Below are 21,723 nucleotides of genomic sequence, written 5' to 3'. Positions count from 1 at the left end.
CTCTTTTTCTCATTCTTTCTCATTTTATTGATGTTTATCAATCCTAAATAGATCAGTCTGGTTGTATAATGCATGAATCTCCATAGTGATAACCACAACTGAACCTTTTATTTAGGCTTTTAGCCAAGCGATGGTCATTGTCTCATTCGCCATGTTCAGATTACCCCTGCTTACCAGATCTCCCAGAAAACGAGTGGTCTGAACGCTCAAGAAAAAAAATTGCCTGTCTCTCTTTTTCTTCCTCCTGTTTTTTTGGGGGAAGAATAGGCGACATTCCTCAGAACATTAACCATCCAGTGTGACATTCCAAGCTGTTTTCATCATTAGTGCACATGCACAAAATGTGAGATCAGGGGATGTGTGGACACTTCATTGTAAAAAAGATTATCCGTCCCCGGTAAGCGGGAGACAGTGTGAATCTCATATTAATGGAAGAGTGTTGTCTCTCTCTCTTTCTCTCTCTCTGTCTCTCTTTATGAATTGATTGGCAGGTGGGAAGTATTCTATAGGTCTCTCATCAACATCACCACCAGGCATTCCTCGCTGGAGATTGCAGGATATGGGATACTGGGTGTGGTTGCCATAGAAACACTGGTACTGAGTCTCTTCTACCGGATGGTGATCTCTGTTGGGCTGATGGGCGTGGCTCTTTGGCCCCTGTGCAGTGGAGTCAAACATAAGAACAAGGTAAGTTTGATAGCACTTATCACACCAACCATTGGTACACAGTCACTATGTCGGTGTATGTATCCGGTGTTTTATACCACTTTCAACTATCTTTTATTAGTTTTGGAAAGAGCAAAGACAGTGCTTTAAAGGACAAATGGTGTTCTATAAAGAGTATCATTTTCTCACTACAACCTGTAATGGATTTACAAAAGAGCATCAGTAGAGTTCTCAAGGTCAGTGATAGGTGCTGTCTTGCTGAAGTGATTCTGGTAGACTTCCAACCATGCATATGACCAGCATTGGATGCTCTGACATCACTTTTGAGTTTTATATATCTATTATTCTCTATAAATGTTTCGGATGAGTGGGATCATATGTAGGTAAGATGGACATGGACAACTGTGTTTGAATGAGTCATTTGAATTTAGATGATATTTGACTACATGCCAGGACATTGCCTCTATGGACCAACCCCCGGTGGTAATTAAGAGTGGCACTTTTGGCCAACATCTACCACCATCAATTTGTCCAAATTGAGAGGGGTTTTCTCCCTCTAAGATTGTCCCATCGAGGAACCTGAATGTCTTTGTATCTTGCTTTCATGCCATTTTCTTTTATTTCACTCCTCATGTTCTCTTCTTCTGGCTCCTCTTCTTTCTTCCTCTCTTCTCTCCTTTCCTCCTCTGTCTCTGTCTGTCCCCATATCTCATTTTAAATGTTTGCCCCCTCCCTGTTGTCATATTTTTCTCTTTACCTTTCTCTTTCCTCCACTCTAATCTAATTGAACAGGGTACTTGATATACATGTACATCATATTCACAAAGAATTTTGTTTTTGCATTTCTACGATATATATACCTTATGAATTATGAAACATCATTGTATTTTTTTGTGTGGCATTTGTTTTGAGTTGAAATTAAAAGATCAGTTGCCACTAGGTCTAATGATGTTTGGTCTAAACTCATTTAGTCTATAATCAACAAGCAGCTGAATAAGTTTGGATAGAGCTTTGCTTCAGGTGGATGACTGGTATCTATGAGAAACTGCAAGAAACATGCAATTCCACATGGATGCAAAGCAGAGCACTTCTAATTGAATATTGATGTTAAGTTGTTAACTGATTGGTTTAAGTGAGTTTAACAGCTATTTGGACTTATTAACCTCTTCATCCAGTTTACAATTTGATCTAATATCCAGTTAGGCTATGCTGATTTCATCTACATTAAACAGATTCTTGCATCAATCTTCCTTACCACAGGCCACACCTTTTTCTTTATTTGTTAATTATGTTAACATAAATAAATGACCTGTTAATTTTTCATATATTTTTTTGTTTTGGTACTCCCATGGAATATTTGGGGATACACAATTAAAGAGTCATTTCTTATGCAATATTTTAAGATATGAACCATCACAATAAATATTGGTTAAAACTTAATCAGTTCACATCAATATTCAATTAGAAGTGCTCTGCTTTGCATCCATGTGGAATTGTGTGTATCTTGCAGTTTCTCATAGATATCAGTCATCCACCTGAAGCAAAGCTCTATCCAAATTTATCCAGCTGCTGTACAAGCGTGAGAAGATTCAGCACTTTCTGTGTTAAATTATTCCCAGATAATCGTGTTCAGTGACTGTAATCAGGACATTTTCTATTATACTCCTCAATGGTCAATTGACCTTCACCCACCTGTGGCATACATATCCATGCCAAAATACACTTTCTGTATTATTTAGCTTCTGTTTAGCCAAACTTATCCATGGTATGCATCATATAAAAACATGCGTCCTATGAGTAATTTGACCTTCAGACAAACAGTTCAGCTCAAGGTCACAGACTGACCACTGAAATATAAGTAGGTCAGTCTTTTCCATGCAGGTTTTATCCAATCTGACTTATTTAATGAGTTAGTGAGACGTGTGCATAGTTTGATACCCCTCCACTTTAATACTGATCCACTTGATTTATATTGCTAGCTGAGAGTGTGCAGAGAGTATGTGGATGATATAGATTGACCTATGTAAAAACTGTTGTAGAGGAAATTTTTTACTGCATTTTTTTTAATACTTAAAATCGTAATGGAGTACCAGGAGTGCCATGAGTATTGTCATTTTTTTTTCTCACTAGCAATGAAGGATCGTGTAGTGATTTCTTTGTTAGAAAAGTCAAGTTGTTTATTGCAATAGGAGAGGGTTTTCATTGAATTGAATGTTTCACATGATACTTTGAGCTAATATGTTGTAATTATCAATGAGAAGAAACAATTGACTACAAGTAATTTTGGGGGGATATCAAACATAAGGGAAAGTACCATTTAGGGACATTATCCTCAGTTGAATTATGATGAACTCATAGTGTTGGCAGGAAGTAGTTGTATGAAATGATTATGAACATACTTGTAATTCTTAGAAAGAATACTTTGATGAAGTACAATAGAAGTTTATGATTAGCTTTTCAAGGCAATACATCCTTGTATCTTTTGGGTTTACAAATCATACGCAACCCAACAAAGTCCTCTCAGATTAAAGTGAAATTGAAAAGAAAAATCTGTTTCACCAGAAGTGATGCATTAGGCAAAACTAGGTATTATTTGGTTCAAATAAATTCAATTTCAATTCAATTCAATGTCAAATGTCAAGTGCTGGTTTAAAACAAATTCAATTTCAATTCAATTCAGTGTCAAATGTCAAGTGCTGGTTTAAGAAAAAAAATAATTATGAACAAAACGGCATATTTATTGGCACACGTTATTAGAACTAAAATGTGAATGGTCTGATAAGTTGCATCAGTTCATAGGTCAAATGTCATAGAGATAGTGTACATTGAAATTAGTTGATTATGCACTTATGTATAATTGACATTTTTCAGATAATGTTTGATTATGATTATTCTAAATATAATCTTGTCAGATGAAATTGCACATAGATCTGCATTCTTGATTGGCCACGCATACAACATTTTGAAATAATTCTTGACTTGGAGATGTTTCATCAACATTTTTTGTCTGAGAAGTTGTCAGATTCGACAGATATCCATGATTTTGATTGACTGAGAATGGTAATTGTAATGATGGTGATTTTCTTACCTGACTGCTAAGAAAGCATGAATGCTTGTAAGCAAGCAACTAGAGGACTGATGGTTTAAGGTCCTCTCCGAGGGATCTGGTAATGAGGATGAATGCCATACCAAAGGGCACTTGCGCACAAAGTGGGAATCAAACCCGGGTTATCAAAATCTGAAACCCTAGCTCTGCCGACTCGGCTATTGCGCCCCAACGAGAAGCATAGGTGACTGAATGTTACCATAGTAATTGTTGATAATACATATTTTCTTTTTTTGATGAAAAAAACATATTTCACTAAACACTCCCCTGATTGACCATGTGGATTCTACTGCAGCAACAATTATTTTAATTCACTTTACATGATGGAATAAAAGAAAACAAGTATTTACTCTGTTTATTTTGTTCTTGTTTATTCATAAAGCTGTATGGTGCTGGTTGGTTGGTGTCCTGTCTTGTTTTAGCTATCTTTCCAATGTTACCTGTCGTTGGGAGAGATCCAAACATACCTCTTGTGTAAGTATTCAAAAAAATCTTACTGTCATTGAATTTGGACACAATAAAACAAGGATTTACAGTCCATTGTAAATATTGTAAAGAAATTCTTACGGGTAATTAATGTTGAGTTAAACGTATGAACAACTTCAAATTTCTTTGGCTGCAGCACTATTGCAGAACTATTTCCAAGTTAATTAGTTGTAATTAGGCTGTGGAGCATTTCTTAGGTTTTTTTTTAAAATATGTTTTAACGGAAGTTGTTTAGAAGTGTTTGAATGTTCAATTGCATTGAAGTGTTTGAAACTAGAATGAAAGAATCACATGAATGAGGATGAGGATGTGTTTGAATTGCATTGACCATGATATAAACACTAAACAGGATTAGGTTATGAATGGTGTCTGTTGAAAAGTGAAACTAGACACATTATAAGATGGTTGAGATTGTTAAAGTACATCATTCATCTTCTTGTCATTTTAATTTAATCCTAGGTCCAGAATGAAGGTTTGTCAAAGAAAAAAAAATGCAAACTTTAAATGAATATTATCTGTCAACACTGGGATTAAAATGACAAACACCAAAACCACTATTTCAGCTTAGTGTTTGATTCAGCAGCACAGACAATGCATTAAGAAAAGCTTAGTATTCTGAAGACTGACATTCACTGATATCCAGATTATTGAATGTGCCATATTTGTAAATACTTTCTATTAATACATGGATGTTACATAGCTCTATTTCAACATCCTATTTTCTTATTTTACTTCAAATTTTCAAGTTTTGTTTAGGGAAATCCTTGAATCTTCCATAAGTGAAAGACATCTATTGCAACTTGCATAAATAGCCTTTAAAGTTGAAGCGAATGACTTATGAAGCATTAATGATGCTTCAATGTGAAATCATAAATCAGTTTATGACCTTCTATGTGGTACTGAACCAGTGGAGTTCCTTGTATTAATGATTAATAACCTCTCTCTAAAATGTTAACGGTGCCAAGCAGCTGTTTGAATTTATGTATCAGTTCTTTATCACAACTATTTTAAAAAAGACAGTCGTATTTCATGGAAATGATTCAGCTTATGAAGTAATTTATTAGAATTGCAAGGTATGTTAAAACAGGGACTACATCAATCAGGCCTTTAGGGAAGAATGATTGTCTAGATAAAAATAGCAGTATGTTATTTGTCTGACTGGTATTATCTTGAAAGCAATGAGGAAGATGCCTCTAAATTCTTCTCAAGATAATAATAGTGGCTAATTATATAGCGCACAGGTCCACCGTTTGGTGCTCATGGCCCTTCAAGAAAAATAAACACACACGCAATAATATAGAACGAAAAAGAATGGAATTTTAAATTCTTTTGAATAAACACACTATTAAACTGTTATGGGAGAACAAATAAGTTTTCAGTTGGGACTTGAATGTTTCTGTTGATGAAATTTGGCGTAACTGGATGGGCAAATGATTCCATAGCTTTGGTCCTATAACAGAGAATGCATGGTCAACCCGTTTGTATTTTGTTCTGGGTGTCTGGAGCAATAGAGCATCAGATAATGATGGTTTGGGATCAGTGGCTTTCCAATATTACTTGCATGCTGACATACTGTTGAATTGAATTCTGAATTAAGAGACATCAAAATTAATACTTGAATTATACATAAGTTATATTTGATATATTTTGATTTATACCAAAGTCATGCTTAAATTACACTTCTTCCTCCAGTCAATAATCACTCCATAAGAGCAATACTGAGCAATACTAGTAAAATCTTAACCCTTCTTCAAACAAACCTCTCTTACTGCAGTTCTTAGAATTTATTTCCATGCAACCAATTTTGCTTATTTTCATTATCCTTAAGGCCACAACCAATAGATAGGGCATTGATGTAATGAATGATTATTCCTAGTTTTGAGGGGTTTGTTGTTACAGATGTACCGTACATAATTTTATCTGAAAAGGGGTATTTCTTCCTCAAATTTCCATTGTGAAGAGTGAAAGTAATTGTATGGTTTGCCCAATATCCTGAAAGTTTGAATCCTTTTTTCTTTTAAGCAGCAGTGGTTAGGTCTTCATAGAATTTGCTAATTGAGTTTGGGTTGACATATTGGGGTGACATTTTGCAAAATAGTGTAGTTTGTGTCTGATTGAAAGATAGAGATTGAATATCATGAATGGCATTTTGATACAGTTATTTTATGCCAGCTTATTGATATAGACACACTTGTATGAAATACGACCTGTGTATTTATTTATTTATTCATTTATTTACCAACCCCGTCAGTGGACTAAGCACTGTTTTTCCTGGAGGCCCTGCAAACAAGTAAAAATACATACATGTATAAATACAAACAATGAGCACATAAAAAAGAAGTTAAAAATATATATTCATAGAGACAAGCAACCTGCCGGGTATATCCATACACACAGACGTATTGAAATATCTGTATGTACATGTATGGAGAACAAAAGTTAACTTACATATTGTGTGTATACATTCTTATGATCATATATGTACATTGAATAATTTTGTATTCACGTGCTAGTCCCTGGAAGCAGCCAAATAGGGTTTGATGTTTTAAGTTAGTGGTTTCTCACTCTCCAGTAGGACGTAGCCTATGTTTGCCTTGAAACTGCACTATGGGTACCACTAACTCTGTTATAACAAGGGCTGTATTGAACTATCAGAATGATTTGCAATATTCAGGTTTTTCCAGGTGATAGATAGGGAAATGTGTTGCTTTTTTACAAATAGAGATGAACCTTGGTTGATTCACCAAAATATTGGCAATGAACTTGTGAACGTTGTGATTCAATGATGAATTCCAAGTAATGAAGGGTCATGTCCGGTTTATGGTCGTTATATGATCCAACCATTTCTTGGAATATTGTATCTTTTCTAATTTTTTTCTTGGTAATAGTTGGCTTATGAAAAGTGCATCAGAGTTTAGGGCTTACTTTTACAGTCTTGCATCTTTACCAGAACTATAGACAATTGAATTTGTTGTTTGAATTACCGGTATTAAATAAATGTTGAACGTATGTTAAATATTTATTATCACTGCTTTTGCCGATTTTTTGTAAATATACTCCTAAAGGAATAATTGACACAGCCAATCACTCTTGTGCAATGCTTTATATTTACCAGTAGATAGCTTTAATTCTATTTTTCAAAAAATATTTAACAGGGTGCTAGCTTACTGTCGGTAAGCATTTTGATTAAGAAGTTGACACAGCTATAACTGCTGTGAAATGCTTATTATTTTTATTCATATTACAGCTTTATTTTGAATTTCAATTTTGTTTTAATTTATTTTATTTTCAGGGTACTAGCTGGAATACTGTCAGCCATCAGTGGATATATCTTATTCAGACATCTCTTAAGACAGCAGTCATCAACATCAATTAATCCTCTCTTAACATGGCTACAGATTACTTTCCTTCTAATATCAGTCATGGTGGTCTACATCACATGGATATGTATCACCAACAAAGAGGGTGTCCCACTTCCAAACAAGATATTTAGCTGGACAATGCTATTGGCTGCGTTTGTTTTACCATCGTTTAGCAGTGTGATGATTTGTCATCGTTTATTGGGTGTGGCCCTCTCGCTGTCGACAGTTTATATGCTCCTCAGTACCTCGTATCCTTTCCAGATTTGGTAGTTTTTGATATGCTCTGATATGGATAGTGAAATAAAGTACATACAGCAGAAGTGTTAACAATCAAATAATTCAATCAAAATCCAACAAAATTACCAATCTGGTGTTTTTGTGTATAAATTATTATTTTCTTTTTAATTATTCTGATTAGAAAATGAGCAATTGCTTGTTGATGAGCACATCAAGTATATACATCATTTCATCAGTATTTATGTTATTTTTTTCTCAAGGCAATAAGGATACATGTTTCCATCTAGGTATCTCTGTTGGTGAATTTTGGCATGCATGGTTTTTATCCTAGATTTAATTATGGCAAAAAGAAGCTGCTGAAAAATGCTTATCTAAAAAAAGAGCCAATGGAGTAAATTAGAGAGTCAAAAGGGGCCTAAGCTTTCGATCCTAGCAGAATCTTCGTCGGAGGCAAAATGATTTAATTATATCACATTGTTTGGTTTATTTGTAGACTTAGTCAGAACTTACAAGATTTAGAGACTCATGATGATATGGTGACAAGAAATATTGATTTTCTGCTTGTTTAATTTAATGAATTTCAAAATGAATAATATTAATGATGAATATGAATATTACTCACTCTCATTACCAGATTTGTGCTTTAAGTGAAGCCTGTATTGATACATACATAAAGAAAATAGAGAAGGGCAAATCGGCAAGATGTGTGGAAATTATTGAATGAAGAATGGTGAATTCTTTATCAAAAGGCTTTGTGACAAGGCCAAATACTAAGAAAACAAATGATATGACATGATTAGTATGAAGAGGTGTTGTGTTTGCAAACTGTGTATTAATCAATGGTAAATGTGGGAATGGTTTTTCTTAACGACGTCTTCCAGACATGAAGGTTTGTTTTGTTTATGTTTGTGTTATGTAATGTTTTTCTGGATCCTATGTGAATCTAATCTCAATCAACAGGTGACTCATAAGGTAGGACACTATACTGTTATTTTTAATTATTTTTAGTTATATACATTTCAATTATTCATTTATTATTCTAGTTATTGGTAGGTTGTGTAGAGAGAGGTGGGGGGGGTGATTGTATTTCTTTTTTACCCATTTGAAAATGATTTAACATATTCCATAATATTTTTTTACACACAGAAACCACTGTATGAAATGCATTCTATGTTAAGATTGCATATTGTGTAATTTTGAGCTCGAAACCTGATTTCCATAGACCTAACCTCATAGGAGCAGGCCAAATCTCTTTATTTTCTACAGAAGTTATATATTCACTGGGGATGGCGACATCTGAGTGCAAAGAATATTCAGCCTTAGTTCTCTGATATTGTATTGTATTAATTTATCTTTTTATAGATCCACCAAGTATCTTTCAATGAAGAGGCAAACCTTGAGAAGTCTCCACCTAGAAAGCTAGCTATGACTGATCTACGCTGTGCCTGGATCTTTGTCTTCTTCATTCTTACTGCTTTCTTTGGAACAGGCAACATAGCCAGTATAAATAGGTAATGGCTTCCTCAAAGTCTTGTTCAGTGATATCGAAATGCTGTCAGAATAATTTATACAGGCTAGCATAATGGGACGACCATGTATATCTGACAACACTTATCTTTGGAGTGGTGGTATTGCTTGCATCATCAACCGGGCGTATTTGCTCGATTGGTTGACCGTCTGCCTCATGAATGAGAAGCTGTGAGTTCTATCTCTGGCAGAGTCATACCTCTCAATTTAGGAATGGCATCCCCAGCTGTCACATGGGAACAACAAAATAAAAACAATATTCACATCAGCCATGTCTTTAACTCAGATTCTTTATTTCTAAAGGATAACACCTCCTATCTCTCTCCAAGTAACAATAATTGTCAAATAATATTTCCACGTTTCACAACCATACCTGCCTCTAGGGCTAACATGTACAAATCAGATCCTGTACTGACCTGATCGCAACCTCTCCAAATCTTAAACCTACGGTATACCAACTCGTTTACTTAATATCTATGAGCCTCTTACATTGGTTTTCCCTCTACTATCCACTCTCTAATTCTGAACCATTTCTTTGCTAAATTAAATGTACTCTCTCTACGATAATCACTGGAAAATAAGCGCATATATATGCAACTGTTCTTAGAATCCAATCACGCTCATTGTTTTAGTTCCATACATCACCATTCTGTTCATTCTTTGATGAATAGTTCATTCTCCGAAGAATCAATGCTTTAACGACAAAGTTCCAAAGTCCCGCTGTCGCAGATCTTGCTAAACAGCACTCCAACGGTGTCTAAGTGGCATACATCGGAGTTAAGGATGGGACGGGGGTGCATCCTGCCCCAGACTACGTGCCATCGGTGGTGCTGAATTAACTACGCATATACAGAATTGATGAAATACCCTGTCAAAACAGGTTCTTCTCCTGTTCTCAAACTAGGAGGATTAGAAGACTAGACCAGAAATTATTGAAGAAATCATAAAATGAAAAAATCTTCTGAGGATCCATGCCCAGGCTCGGCATGTCCTCCTCTAACTGGCTGAGTGTGTGCCCCAACTGTACTTTTCTACATGTTCATTACAAGGAACATGTCCAAAGTTTATTTGCACCTGAAAATTCTTAAACACAAAGGCCTATCCTGGGCTGAATAAACTAAGGCATGCAGTTCAATTATCTATTGCATTGAAGACTCTACAGACTAGACCATTTCACACTAAGAAATTAAAACTCTTTCAGCAAATCTACTCACAGACATTTCAATGGCCTATTAGGGCCTCTTTCACCTTAGAAAATTAATCCTCAATTTCATGACTAATCTCATCTCTAATTTCATTTAATCATCTTTCTCTATCATTCACAATTCACCACCAATGGCACAAGAAGCACATTCTTACTCTCTCTATCTATCTCACGGTCACCTCTCTCTTAATCTGTATCATCTTAAGATACACACAAGTAAATGCAATTCTAATTCCACTGTGACACCAGCCTTCTAGCCAGGTGCTCTGCATTTTAGATAGCGAAGGGTTATGATAACATATGATTCTGTGCTGGTAGAACAGTTGATAAGTAGTGAAGTGACTACCCTGGGTAAATAAGACATTATTAGTTGTATAATTATTGTTATTATAAATAGATAGAGATTCTACTTTGATTAAGTTTTATTTTGAGGTTTCAAGTCTTTCAAATAGTATGCTTGTACCATTCAGTTGTAGAATCCACTTTCCTTCAGCTACCATTCCCACTTCTAATAATGAGAAATTGAGGCTATACATTCCATTCCAATTACCTGTCAAATTATAGTTCAGAGTTTCAGAGAACATTGTGATTTACAATCCCTGCCAATGTTCAAACAACAAGCAATCAAAGTGTGAAAGGTATACATTCTAACATGACTGATCAGTTGTCATTCTGAGATTACAGATGACAATATGATAGACCTGTATCAATCAGACAACAAATTGCCCCTTTACAGCTGTCATTCAAATGTTTGACAATCAAAATTTAAAAAATACATTTCTTCACCATGACTGATCATTTATAATTCAGGGACTATTTTAAACTATGACACCTTTCTCACTACCATCCTTAAACTAGTTTAGTGGAAATTAGTTTATGAAAATGGTTGAAGTGGTCTTGGAAGTGATCTTCCAAACCGGTTCAGAAAACCACCTCGCAATGTGGTTTTGATGATCACTTTGCCCTCTTAAACTGGTTTTAGTGTAAGTGAGGCCACAACCGTTCTTCAGGAAGCAATCATCGCACAGTTTGAGCGGTTTCGAATTTCATGCAAAACATGCGGGGGATATATGTGTATTTTTTAAAATGTGAGGATTCTTATTCAAGTATTGGAGAATAAAATATGGTATTCTAAGGCACTTGTACAGCTTGAATTTGGTGTTTGTGACAGCACTTACTATTTACAAAATTACAATGTTTTTTTTTCATTTTACCAACCAAAAAATATCGGGTGGGGGGTGGTGCTGCCTCCACTGCCTATTCAAGAAGTCCATGTTATACTACCTACCATCCAAATTATCAGCAATCAAAGTTCGGAAGTACATGTTCTAACATGACCGATCAAATATCATTCTAAAGACTATGGAGAACATTTCAATATACTTTTGTAGAGCGCTTTGTAACTTTAGAAAAAGCGCTTAATAAGAAGGAATTATTATTATTACTTATACCACCCAGACAACAGAATAACAGATTCCTCTTTATTAAGGCTACATTTCCTGAGACCATGGGAAACACTGCAATCATTTCATGGAATTTGACCAAAATCCACTTTATCATAATCCACTGATTTTAGTTACGGAATTTCATCAGAAGGTATATATCCTACCATGACCAGTAAAATGCTACTTTTTACAGCTTCAATTCGTCAATCAAAGTTTAGAAGGTATCCATGTTATAGCTATCAATTATTGTTAGTTCTTCAAGGAATGGGAAATTAAAATGAAATTTTGCTCAGGATGGGGCATGTCCTTACGACAATGGGGGGAGTCATGTTTTGTTTTATCATCTTTCAATGAGATGGTTGTTGGCCCTAGCCATGAAATATTTTCCGTCAGCAATAAATTTACATGTATTATGCAGTGCTCAACCTGGGCGAGGTGCATGGGTATTTGGATGCCATTTCATAAAACTAATTGTAAGGTACAAAAGACTACAAAAATGACCAGTGACCATTTTCTTGTTGTAAATGAAAAACCCACAATTTACCTTGAGTTGGCTCAAATAGAAAACAAATCACTAGGGCCAGTATTCTGAAGTCAAGTTTAACTTAGACCATGGTCTAAGTCTGTGCTAAAATTATGGAGAGCCAATATTTAAAAAATTCTGTTTATGTTGTATATTTCATATGTTTACTATTTTGTTTCCTTTTGCTTTCATAGTGAGGAAAGATACTTCAGGTGTCATTCCCAGACAATTATGAACAATTTGGGTGTCATATGAGTTAATAAATGGAATGTGTACTGTCAGGGATTTGTGCTCCAATCGGCTCTCCATAGTTAAACCAGAGTTTGATTTAAACCTGAGTTCAGAATACGGGGCCTAGGCGTGCGTAAAGTTGTTCGTAACTTACAGACAGCTTTATGAAACATGCATCTGTTAGGCTTATTTTCTTGAATGCACCAAGCGCTGGCAACATTAGCTGGGTTGAAGCTTGGTGATATGTAGTGCATCTTTGAATAAAAAATTAGATAGATATTGCTTCATGAATATTATTATTATAATTGTTATTGCTATGATAATGATGATGATGATTACTTAGACATTTAGATATTGGAAATTAATTTGTTATCTAGTTAATTATATTGTATCATTCAAACTTACAGCTTTGATCCATCAGCAGTGTATTGTTTCCTGACAGTTTTCAATCCATTCATCATGGGATCATTACTTCTTATGAAGGTAACTATATACAATGCTTTGTCTAGGAATTTTCCGTTTTGATTTTCACATAATTGAAATTACACTTTTGTCTCTCTTTAGTCTTTCTTGCATCGTCCCACAACCATGCTGCAAAAATCAAATATATCATTATTTCAATGCAGTTTCATTTACAACAAATTTGAATATCCACACACTTTAGATATGGGTAGTGTATCATAATGGCTGGTAGAAAGTCACACACAAGATTATGCATGAATTCTTAATGATATGTAGTCCGTTCAACTTCATTCGAACCAGATTTTTTTATATTTAAATTTTCATTGTTAACCAGCATTTGAATACAATATTTGTGATTTGTCAAGATTTCAAGTGAATAATAGACAGTTCACTCCCATTATGTTTAAACATAATATTTGGAGTATCTGATTTAAGAAATGAAGTGTAATCACTAATCAGTCTTGAATTAAGTCATGTGTGAACTTACTAACAGCTATGTGAAACGCCCCCCCCCCCTCGTTTTTTTTTTTCAATTAACAAAAAACAGAATTGGAAGAAAAAATAAAAGAATATAAAGTTTATGAAATAATAACATGCTATGAATTAGAGTTAATCACTTCTGATGACAATTTATTCTGATTCAACAATTTATATCATACTTAAAATGACATCGTTCCTGCTCTTGACTTAAATGCTTATATATCCTCACTTGTAATCTTCTAACCCTCTGTACCAAATGTAATTAAACCATTTCTTTTCACCTCCACAATTGATTTTTTCACTTGACAGAATGTGGTCTTGTTCCTGCTAGTAGCATGTGCCTTCCAAGCTATACATATACTACTAAGGCTACCTACATCCTCACTCTATCTAGTCGTTCTGCTCCTCTCTGATGCGATGGCATTACATTTCTTCTTTCTGGTCAGGGATTCGGGCAGCTGGTTGGAGATAGGGACAAGGTAGGTTGTATCAAAGATACTACAAGGGGGAGATCGGACAGTACGTAGACCGTGTAATGAAACACTCGGGAAGAGCGCCCCACAGCGTTGAGTAAGTAACGACCTTTTTACCTTTTACGTATCGCGAGATGGTTGTGTACAAAACATATGAGAGAAATGGGAAGGGTTGAAGGAATGGATGATTTTTACATTTTAAAAATTGTTTTCATTCAAGCTATTTTTCTTAAATTAAAGATGAATATATTTCAGAGGTTTTTGGGTAATAAAAGTTGAAATAATTTCCATGCACCACCCTTGAGCCCTCTCTAAACTCCCCTCTCTCATTTTCTCCATATGTTTTATACACAGTCGCATTCCGATGTGCGAAGGTTTGCTTACTCAACGCTGTTGGGCACCCTTCCCCAGGAGCATTTTTGGGGCATTTTGAAGTGTTTCAAAAAATTGCCGAAGTGTCCGATCTTCCCCTTGTATCTTTGGTTATATGCTTTGTAAAAACTGGCTTGTCAGCTAGGTACACTGTCCAGTTTGATTTATCTGTTCTTGACATTGGAGACCAAAGCATTCTATTTATTGCTACCGTATATGTGGCAAGCCGTCCAAAAACCAACAATAAATCACCAGGGAAGATTCTCTGCAAAAAGCCGAAATAGTCATTTGGCCTTCAAAAGAAATAATTAATTGTTAGCTTATCTGAAAGAGTAATTCTTCTTCATATTGTCAAAATTTAAAGTTGTTAAATTCAATAAATGATGAGATACAAGAGTTTTCTGTCACAACATTTCTCTTCTGGACTGCTTGGAATTTTCACTGATATGGCACAGTGTACACATGTCATGCCTGAGTGAATCCCAAACTTCAAACCTTGTTTTTCTTTAAGCTCTCACTGAATTTTTTCTGCATTCAATCAAATACTTTAGTGGGTTATTGTTGATCAATTATGAAAAAAAATTATTCGTCATTTTAAAGCTTAGCATGTGCAATTTCATTTCCAATAAAAATCTCACAGGTGGTTGGTCACAAATTGCAATCATTGAACCTACAATAGAAATCCTCAAGCAGCTCCTCAGCTTTCCCGAGATGGTAGTTTTGTTGTTGATCAGATTGGGGTACTTTACGAGGGGGTTGTGTATTAATACAATGAAATGTTAGTGTAAACTGTGCAAGCAAAAGGATAGATTAATTTGTATTGACTGTTAACCGGAATTACTAGTGTATTGCATTACAATCTTTGTCAATGAAGCAAATCATCATGCATGCACACGTGTCAAATTGTTGCTCCACCAGTCTTTGTGACACGTCTGCATGCATGATGATTTGCTTCATTGACAAAGATTCCAATGCGATATACTATTAATTCCAGTATACAGTCAACACAAGTTAATCTATCCTTGTATTAGTAGTCTAAAATAAGGGTCAGCATGTTGTCTTATAAAGATTACTGTCAAATCAATCTCAAATATGGTATTCAGTTGGTCATGTAGACTACCTAGGCATGACATTCTGCTCATAGAGATGATGGTGCTTGTAACTATATCATCTTTATCAATTTCTGTTTGGTTTCACATGTTGCCTTATTTAAAATTGATTTTAAGTCATTTATAACTCTTTATGAGATGGGGTCCAGGAAAGGAACATGTTCAATGATGCCAGGCTTAATTTACCTAATAATAATGATAACGGTATATTTACCCAGGGTAGCCACTCCGAAAACTGTTCTCCCAGCGGGCCCTGCTATTATTACCCGGCTAAGCTAGGCTACCTATTCAGGTGCACACAGCTTTTTGAGGAATTACTTCCTACCAGTACCCATTTACCTCACCTGGGTTGAGTGCAGCACACTGGATGAATTCCTTGCTGAAGGAAATTACGCCATGGCTGGGATTTGAATCCACGACCCTCTGTTTCAAAGTCCAGAGACTAATCCAATGGGCCACGATGCTCTACGTCATCAAGGCCATGAAGTATTTATCCATGATGTCTCAGATACTAGTCATTAATTCTCAAAGATGAAAAACAAAGCTTTAGGTAACCAACTACCCAGGCATGATTCCAGGGCTTGGGGGAGGGGCAAATGGGGCCCATTCCCCCTTTTAAAATTCTCCCATTGAGTGTTTATAATTTTTTCAAAGTCAGCTGACCTTTTTTGGTGAATTCTGGATTGGCTACTGCTTTTACCATCGTATGATTTCACTTGGGTTTCAAAATCAAGTGATATGACCTGTGAAAGGTATCAGCTTCCAAGGAACCTATTATTTATTTTATTACAGTATTATCTAGAAGGTGCCTTTGGTTGGGTTTCTTGTTACATAAACACCGGATGTTATTCAGCAAAGTTTGATTGGATGAATGTGAAGCCATGTGGTATGGAGTATGATAATGTTGATCAGCTGTTTATTGATTGTTATAGCATTTTAGCCTGGAGGTGTAGACACTCAGCTGTTTGATCCGCCTCCACCATCCGTCCGCCCCTCTCATTGTCTCACATATTAAATACCTGTTAAATTCAGTCATATTGTTTGACAAGATAATCCAGCCCAGCCAACTCGTCCTCATTTATTGTGTTCTTGGCACCTTATATTCAAGTTGAACTGTGCCTATAGGTGTGATGATAGCTGATAGAACCCTGGGATGGATGGATTCGGATGGATGCGTGATTCAGCATTTGCTGATTTGATTTTTTGAATACTGTTGAAGAAGGCACCCCTTAGTCTCGCCCTCACCGATGGGGATCATGATCACACGCCATGCCAAGATGTCTTTTTGATATTTTATTGGTGTATGTATATTCCCATGTCATTTTTCTGATGGGATTACACAGATCATTTGAACCTGCATGTAGATATAAAGAGCACTGCGAAGCATTGCAAGATTGTTCACTCTCTGAAGTACGTGTATTGGGCAAATAAAGAATTCCGTGGGCAACTTTTCACAACCAATATTGGATGAGCTTTAACATTGCAGTGAATGGGGAGTTAGGGGGGCATTTTTTTTAATTCCCAGGTTTTTTTTTAACATCTCGGGGGGGGGGGGGATCACCCCCAGCCTGTGTGTATTCCCCCCCCCACGACGTGTTATGTGATTCAGCATAGCCCACTCTCATTCAGACCATGCTGAGTCCGAGTGCACAAACTTGAAGTGATATGTACAAGAGTGCTTTACATGAATGCCATCATTGCAATGGATTCCTGTTTTAGCAAAAAATGTTTGAACCGTCAATGTAAGTGGCTTGATCTCTCTTTCTTCAAATTCCCATATACAAAAAGATAAATACTAACATAAGAATATTGTAATAGTGCTATGAGGTAAAACACTATGCGGCTTGCCATCACAAAGAAGGTACATTGTGTCTTCTATTATGACGGTTGTTGTGACCAAGTTATAGGCCAATGAGCTCTTCACATCATTGGTTTTGAATAAAAACAAACATTTCCATATGAGATTAATGTTCCTTTATATAAATGTGATGAATATGACTTCAATGATATTACATTCAACAATGACATATAGAATAATATATCATATAGATCACATAAAAAGTAGAAAAAATGCAAAAAATAGTGAAATATTCACATTTTGACATCTTTTAGTGGAAGTGAGCAGCTCCAATGGTATCTGTTGCTAGGAAATGATCATTTACCAAACATGATGTTTTCATGGTTGAGCAGCATGTTTTGTTTACATGTGATGCGTGTGTATGAAACAGATGCAAGCCTTTACTAGCCAAGATGCCTTAGGCTACAACCTGCTTGGCTCTGTCTCCCAGGTATATGTTTTATAACACCTGTCAATAATATCAACATTACATAAATGGACGTTTTGATACCAGCAGGTTTGGCAGTTATGGGAAATTGGGTTTATTGTTTGTTTTATCTGCGTGTGTGGTATGAAGTCTTTCCTTGTCATCAGATCGTTATCTTATAAATGAAATATGTGCCGTCAACTGTCAAGTAAGATATATTTGTCTAATTCTTGCTTTTGTTTCGGACATTAATATTGAAACAGGAACTGATGCAATGCCTCATTATTTGATTAAGTTTTGTTTATTCTTTTTATCCTCCTTCTCTCCATCCCCTTCTTTCGTCCTTTTTCCTCCTCCTTCTCCTCCTCCTCCCCCCTCCTTCTCTCCTTCCTTCCTCTCTTTCTTCTTCTCTTCCTCTTCCTCCCCCTACTTTCTTCTTTTTCCTCCTCCTTCTCCTCCTCCTCCATCTTCTTTTTCTTCTTCTTCCTCTTCTTCTTCCTCCTCCTTCTCCGTCTCCATCTCCTCCTTCCTTCTTCCTTCTTCCTTCTTCTTCTGCTCCTCTTTGTCCTCCTCCTTTCTTCCTTCTCTTTTTCATTGTCTCCTCTCTTTCTCTACCTTCCTCCCTTTCTCTTTTTGTCTTCTCCATTCTCCTACTAGTATAAGTCACTATGTAATAGTGATGTCTATGATTCTCTTCATCATGCTACTCCTGCTCCTAGCCAGGCTCATCACTACGTTGTCATGGAAACGATCTTCCAAGAAACATCACACCAGGTGAATGAGAAACATCCTCAATGAAATGTATTCCAATTCAGAAACATTGGATGCTGCAAGAGTGCTGCTGTAAATCATGGAAATCCATATCATTCAGACTAAGGTGCTATGATTGTTTAATTCCAAGCTTAGAGTTAAGTTTTGGTGTATTGCCGAGTCAAAGTTTGACTCGAAGCTTGAAACATCTGCTATTACAAACTAGAAATTTTGCAATTTTCCTTATTTGTGTGTGTTACTTTCACAATCACTGAAATTACACTTCGGGTATAATGCAATATCACAAGCAAGTGAAATGTGTGTAGTCACAAGATATTGTGTACTTTATGTTCCTACCTGAAAGTAATTTGATTGTTTTCACGTATAATATTATTTATGTTTTGTCCTTTCAGAAGTGCCAATAATAACTTCCAATATTTTTTCTTGATATGTGATGCTAAGCTCTGGATTAGTGGTACCTCATGCTCAGTATATGGACAGTCTAGTATTTAAGTTATTCTGATGGCAATTCTGTTTTGTTGATGCAGGAAAAGTTTCAAACTGGTTTTGGAACTTCTGGAAATATCTGCTGGAAATTATTTTAGTATAAGGAATACTACTTGATAAAGACAAAAAAGCCTTAAGGAAAATATATTTCAATTATTTAGTTATAGAAAATAGTTACTTGCCAACAAAGATGTATTCTAATGTATCATATGTATGTATGTGCCTATATGTTTTTTTCAGTCAAGAGGTCTTGTAAAATTTATGGTACAAGAGCTTATATACATGATACATCATTTACAACACATTCCAGCCAAAACTCTTTCAGCATTGTACCGTGATTAACCAAAGCACAATGTAATGTTTATTAAAACAAAAAGACTCTGAATCCCAGAGTAATGGAGAATATTTACTAAAATGAGTCTTTCGTTTGTATTGATGTGGCTTACAACAGTATTTATACCAAGCATATGTGCAGTGGTTAAAAAGTTATGCTCTAGGTGTTTTTATCGCTTTCTTATTTGTTTAGTAATTTATCCACCCAACCATTATTATATCACTTTTCATGTAATTCAGTGTCAAGTCTACTAGTAATAGAGTGCTACTTGTATTGCATTTAGTAATTAAATCTAATAAGTCAATTCAGTATGGTAGTATGGGGGTGATCATGTTATATTTTTAATGTTAATTCAATGCTAATGAATAGAAAAAAGTATAATTGTGTGTACTTGATAAATATTTTTCAAGAATTAGGCCTTTAATTACCATGCTAGCTTACATTAAAGAATGTTAGCCTATCATAAAGTTTAGGATAAGGAATATGGAAGCATTTAGGGGCGTTCACAATTACTCATGCAATCGTTTGCTATCATTTGACTTGGTCACAATATACGTTGCACACAATCCCAACGGTTGTACGCAGTCATACCACCAATTGTGAAAGGGGCTTTAGTGAAATAGTATCTTTATTTATTTCTAGTATTTCTAATTATGATCTATGTACCTCAAGTTTATTGACACCTCAAGAAGTCCAGATCTCTTAAGAGATTCATTGTCAGTAAGTAAGGGGGGGGGATTAAAATAAAAGAGAGAACAACGTATGCGTCATCTATCAATAATAAAGTGAATTCTCCTGTTTGTGTTCAAAATAACGTGGGTTTGTTTTTTTAATGCAGAAAGAAATAAGGATTATTCCTCGATGTATTCAAAATATTGTTTATATGCAAAGAGATACAGTATATCCTGGATTCAATTGAAATGTGAGTAAAGGAATATTTTTAGGTCTTGTAAAGACAGGTTTCCAAGAAATAAAGTTTCTCTTTGTCATCTTGAACCTCATTGTGTAGTTGATTGATTAGAGGTTTTTAAAGACTTTGGGGTTTTATATGATTTTAGTCAATTGAAAGACTGAAAACATGTAACAATTGGCTATTGTCACTGTGGTGCAGATTGTCTTATGTATTGGGGATTGTTACAACGGCTAGAACCATTAGAATAACCACAAATCACTTTGAATTGTTCATTTGTTTTTTGTTGACAAGGAGGGAGAAGACTCTCAACGACAATAAAAGCTTGTTTGTCAGCAAATAATTTCTCCTAAGTATCATTCAGTGGTGTATATTTTCCACATGAAGTCGAAATTATCGTCAATTTATACAAGATTTCTTTAAAAAAGTTTACTTTTGAAATTGACTGAATGATAAATTGGACATTGGGTAATGAGAAAGTAATTCCATCACGTGACCAGCTATTATATTCTCATCACCATGGGGAGAGAATGCCTTTACATATTTCTATGAACCTTACCTAAGGTGTCTTATATCATGAATCGCTTCTGTCAGTTTAAGTTATGACCAAGAATTATAAGTGTGATGAAATTCTTCGCATTGTGTTGTACGATTAAATAGCATTTTTTACATTTCAGACATTGTCTTTGCTTGGGTTCGTAACTTCGTATTTGGTTTCATGGATTTCTGCTTAATCTGTTCAGTTCCCTACACTGGAGAAATATGTAAAGAGCTCCATCTTGTGTTCAAACTAGATTAGTTTGGTGAAATTCATGAATCTCAAATGACGCTTGTGGATACAACAACTAAACACAGTGTGGAAGACAGTAAAAAGTGTGAGATGTGGGGGAGGGGGAAGAGAGATAGACAGGGATAGAATAGATAGATAGGGGGGGGGGGTAATTACGTATCAGAATTAACTTTTATATGTAATGGTAGTAATTTTCAAAGAAAGGTTTAATAGAAACAGCATAGGCAATACCCTTGAACTCCATGGGATGATTGACTTAAGTATTGGACATTCGGGACTAGAACTATCTTGAAATCAATTTATATTTTGTTTTCTGTAGCTGAGTGACTCTATACAGGGAATACAATTATCCTCTCGTGTACATGCAGTTCTTTTCATTAATATAGCATTTTAAAACCAGGATAAAGAACAGTTATCTATGTGTGATTAATTAAAAAATCACGGTTTGTGAAGATATTGCTGGAGAATAGTTCCCCCAAAATATG

General features: G+C 35.4%; 1 protein-coding gene across 3 annotated transcripts in view; it reads left to right on the top strand.

Moving 5' to 3' along the window:
• The window catches only part of LOC121408056 (GPI ethanolamine phosphate transferase 1-like), a 54,360-nt gene extending 33,236 nt beyond the window's left edge, over window positions 1-21,124 (top strand). For 2 of the 3 annotated variants that reach the window (XM_041599378.1, XM_041599377.1), the window contains exons 12-19: window positions 492-687; window positions 4,155-4,246; window positions 7,551-7,868; window positions 8,739-8,829; window positions 9,220-9,368; window positions 13,195-13,270; window positions 14,039-14,208; window positions 18,605-21,124. In XM_041599378.1, the coding sequence (XP_041455312.1) occupies window positions 492-687; window positions 4,155-4,246; window positions 7,551-7,868; window positions 8,739-8,829; window positions 9,220-9,368; window positions 13,195-13,270; window positions 14,039-14,208; window positions 18,605-18,725 (1,213 nt within the window). In that variant the 3' untranslated portion in view covers window positions 18,726-21,124. The remainder of the gene's footprint in view (window positions 1-491; window positions 688-4,154; window positions 4,247-7,550; window positions 7,869-8,738; window positions 8,830-9,219; window positions 9,369-13,194; window positions 13,271-14,038; window positions 14,209-18,604) is intronic. The other variant, XM_041599379.1, reaches the window with a different exon arrangement.
• Window positions 21,125-21,723: the final 599 nt, after the last annotated feature.

This window comes from Lytechinus variegatus, chromosome 2 (assembly GCF_018143015.1).
Source record: "Lytechinus variegatus isolate NC3 chromosome 2, Lvar_3.0, whole genome shotgun sequence".
Taxonomy (NCBI): domain Eukaryota; kingdom Metazoa; phylum Echinodermata; class Echinoidea; order Temnopleuroida; family Toxopneustidae; genus Lytechinus; species Lytechinus variegatus.
The sequence above is the reverse complement of the archived record's forward strand: the minus strand, read 5'-3'. Positions and strand labels throughout refer to the sequence as shown.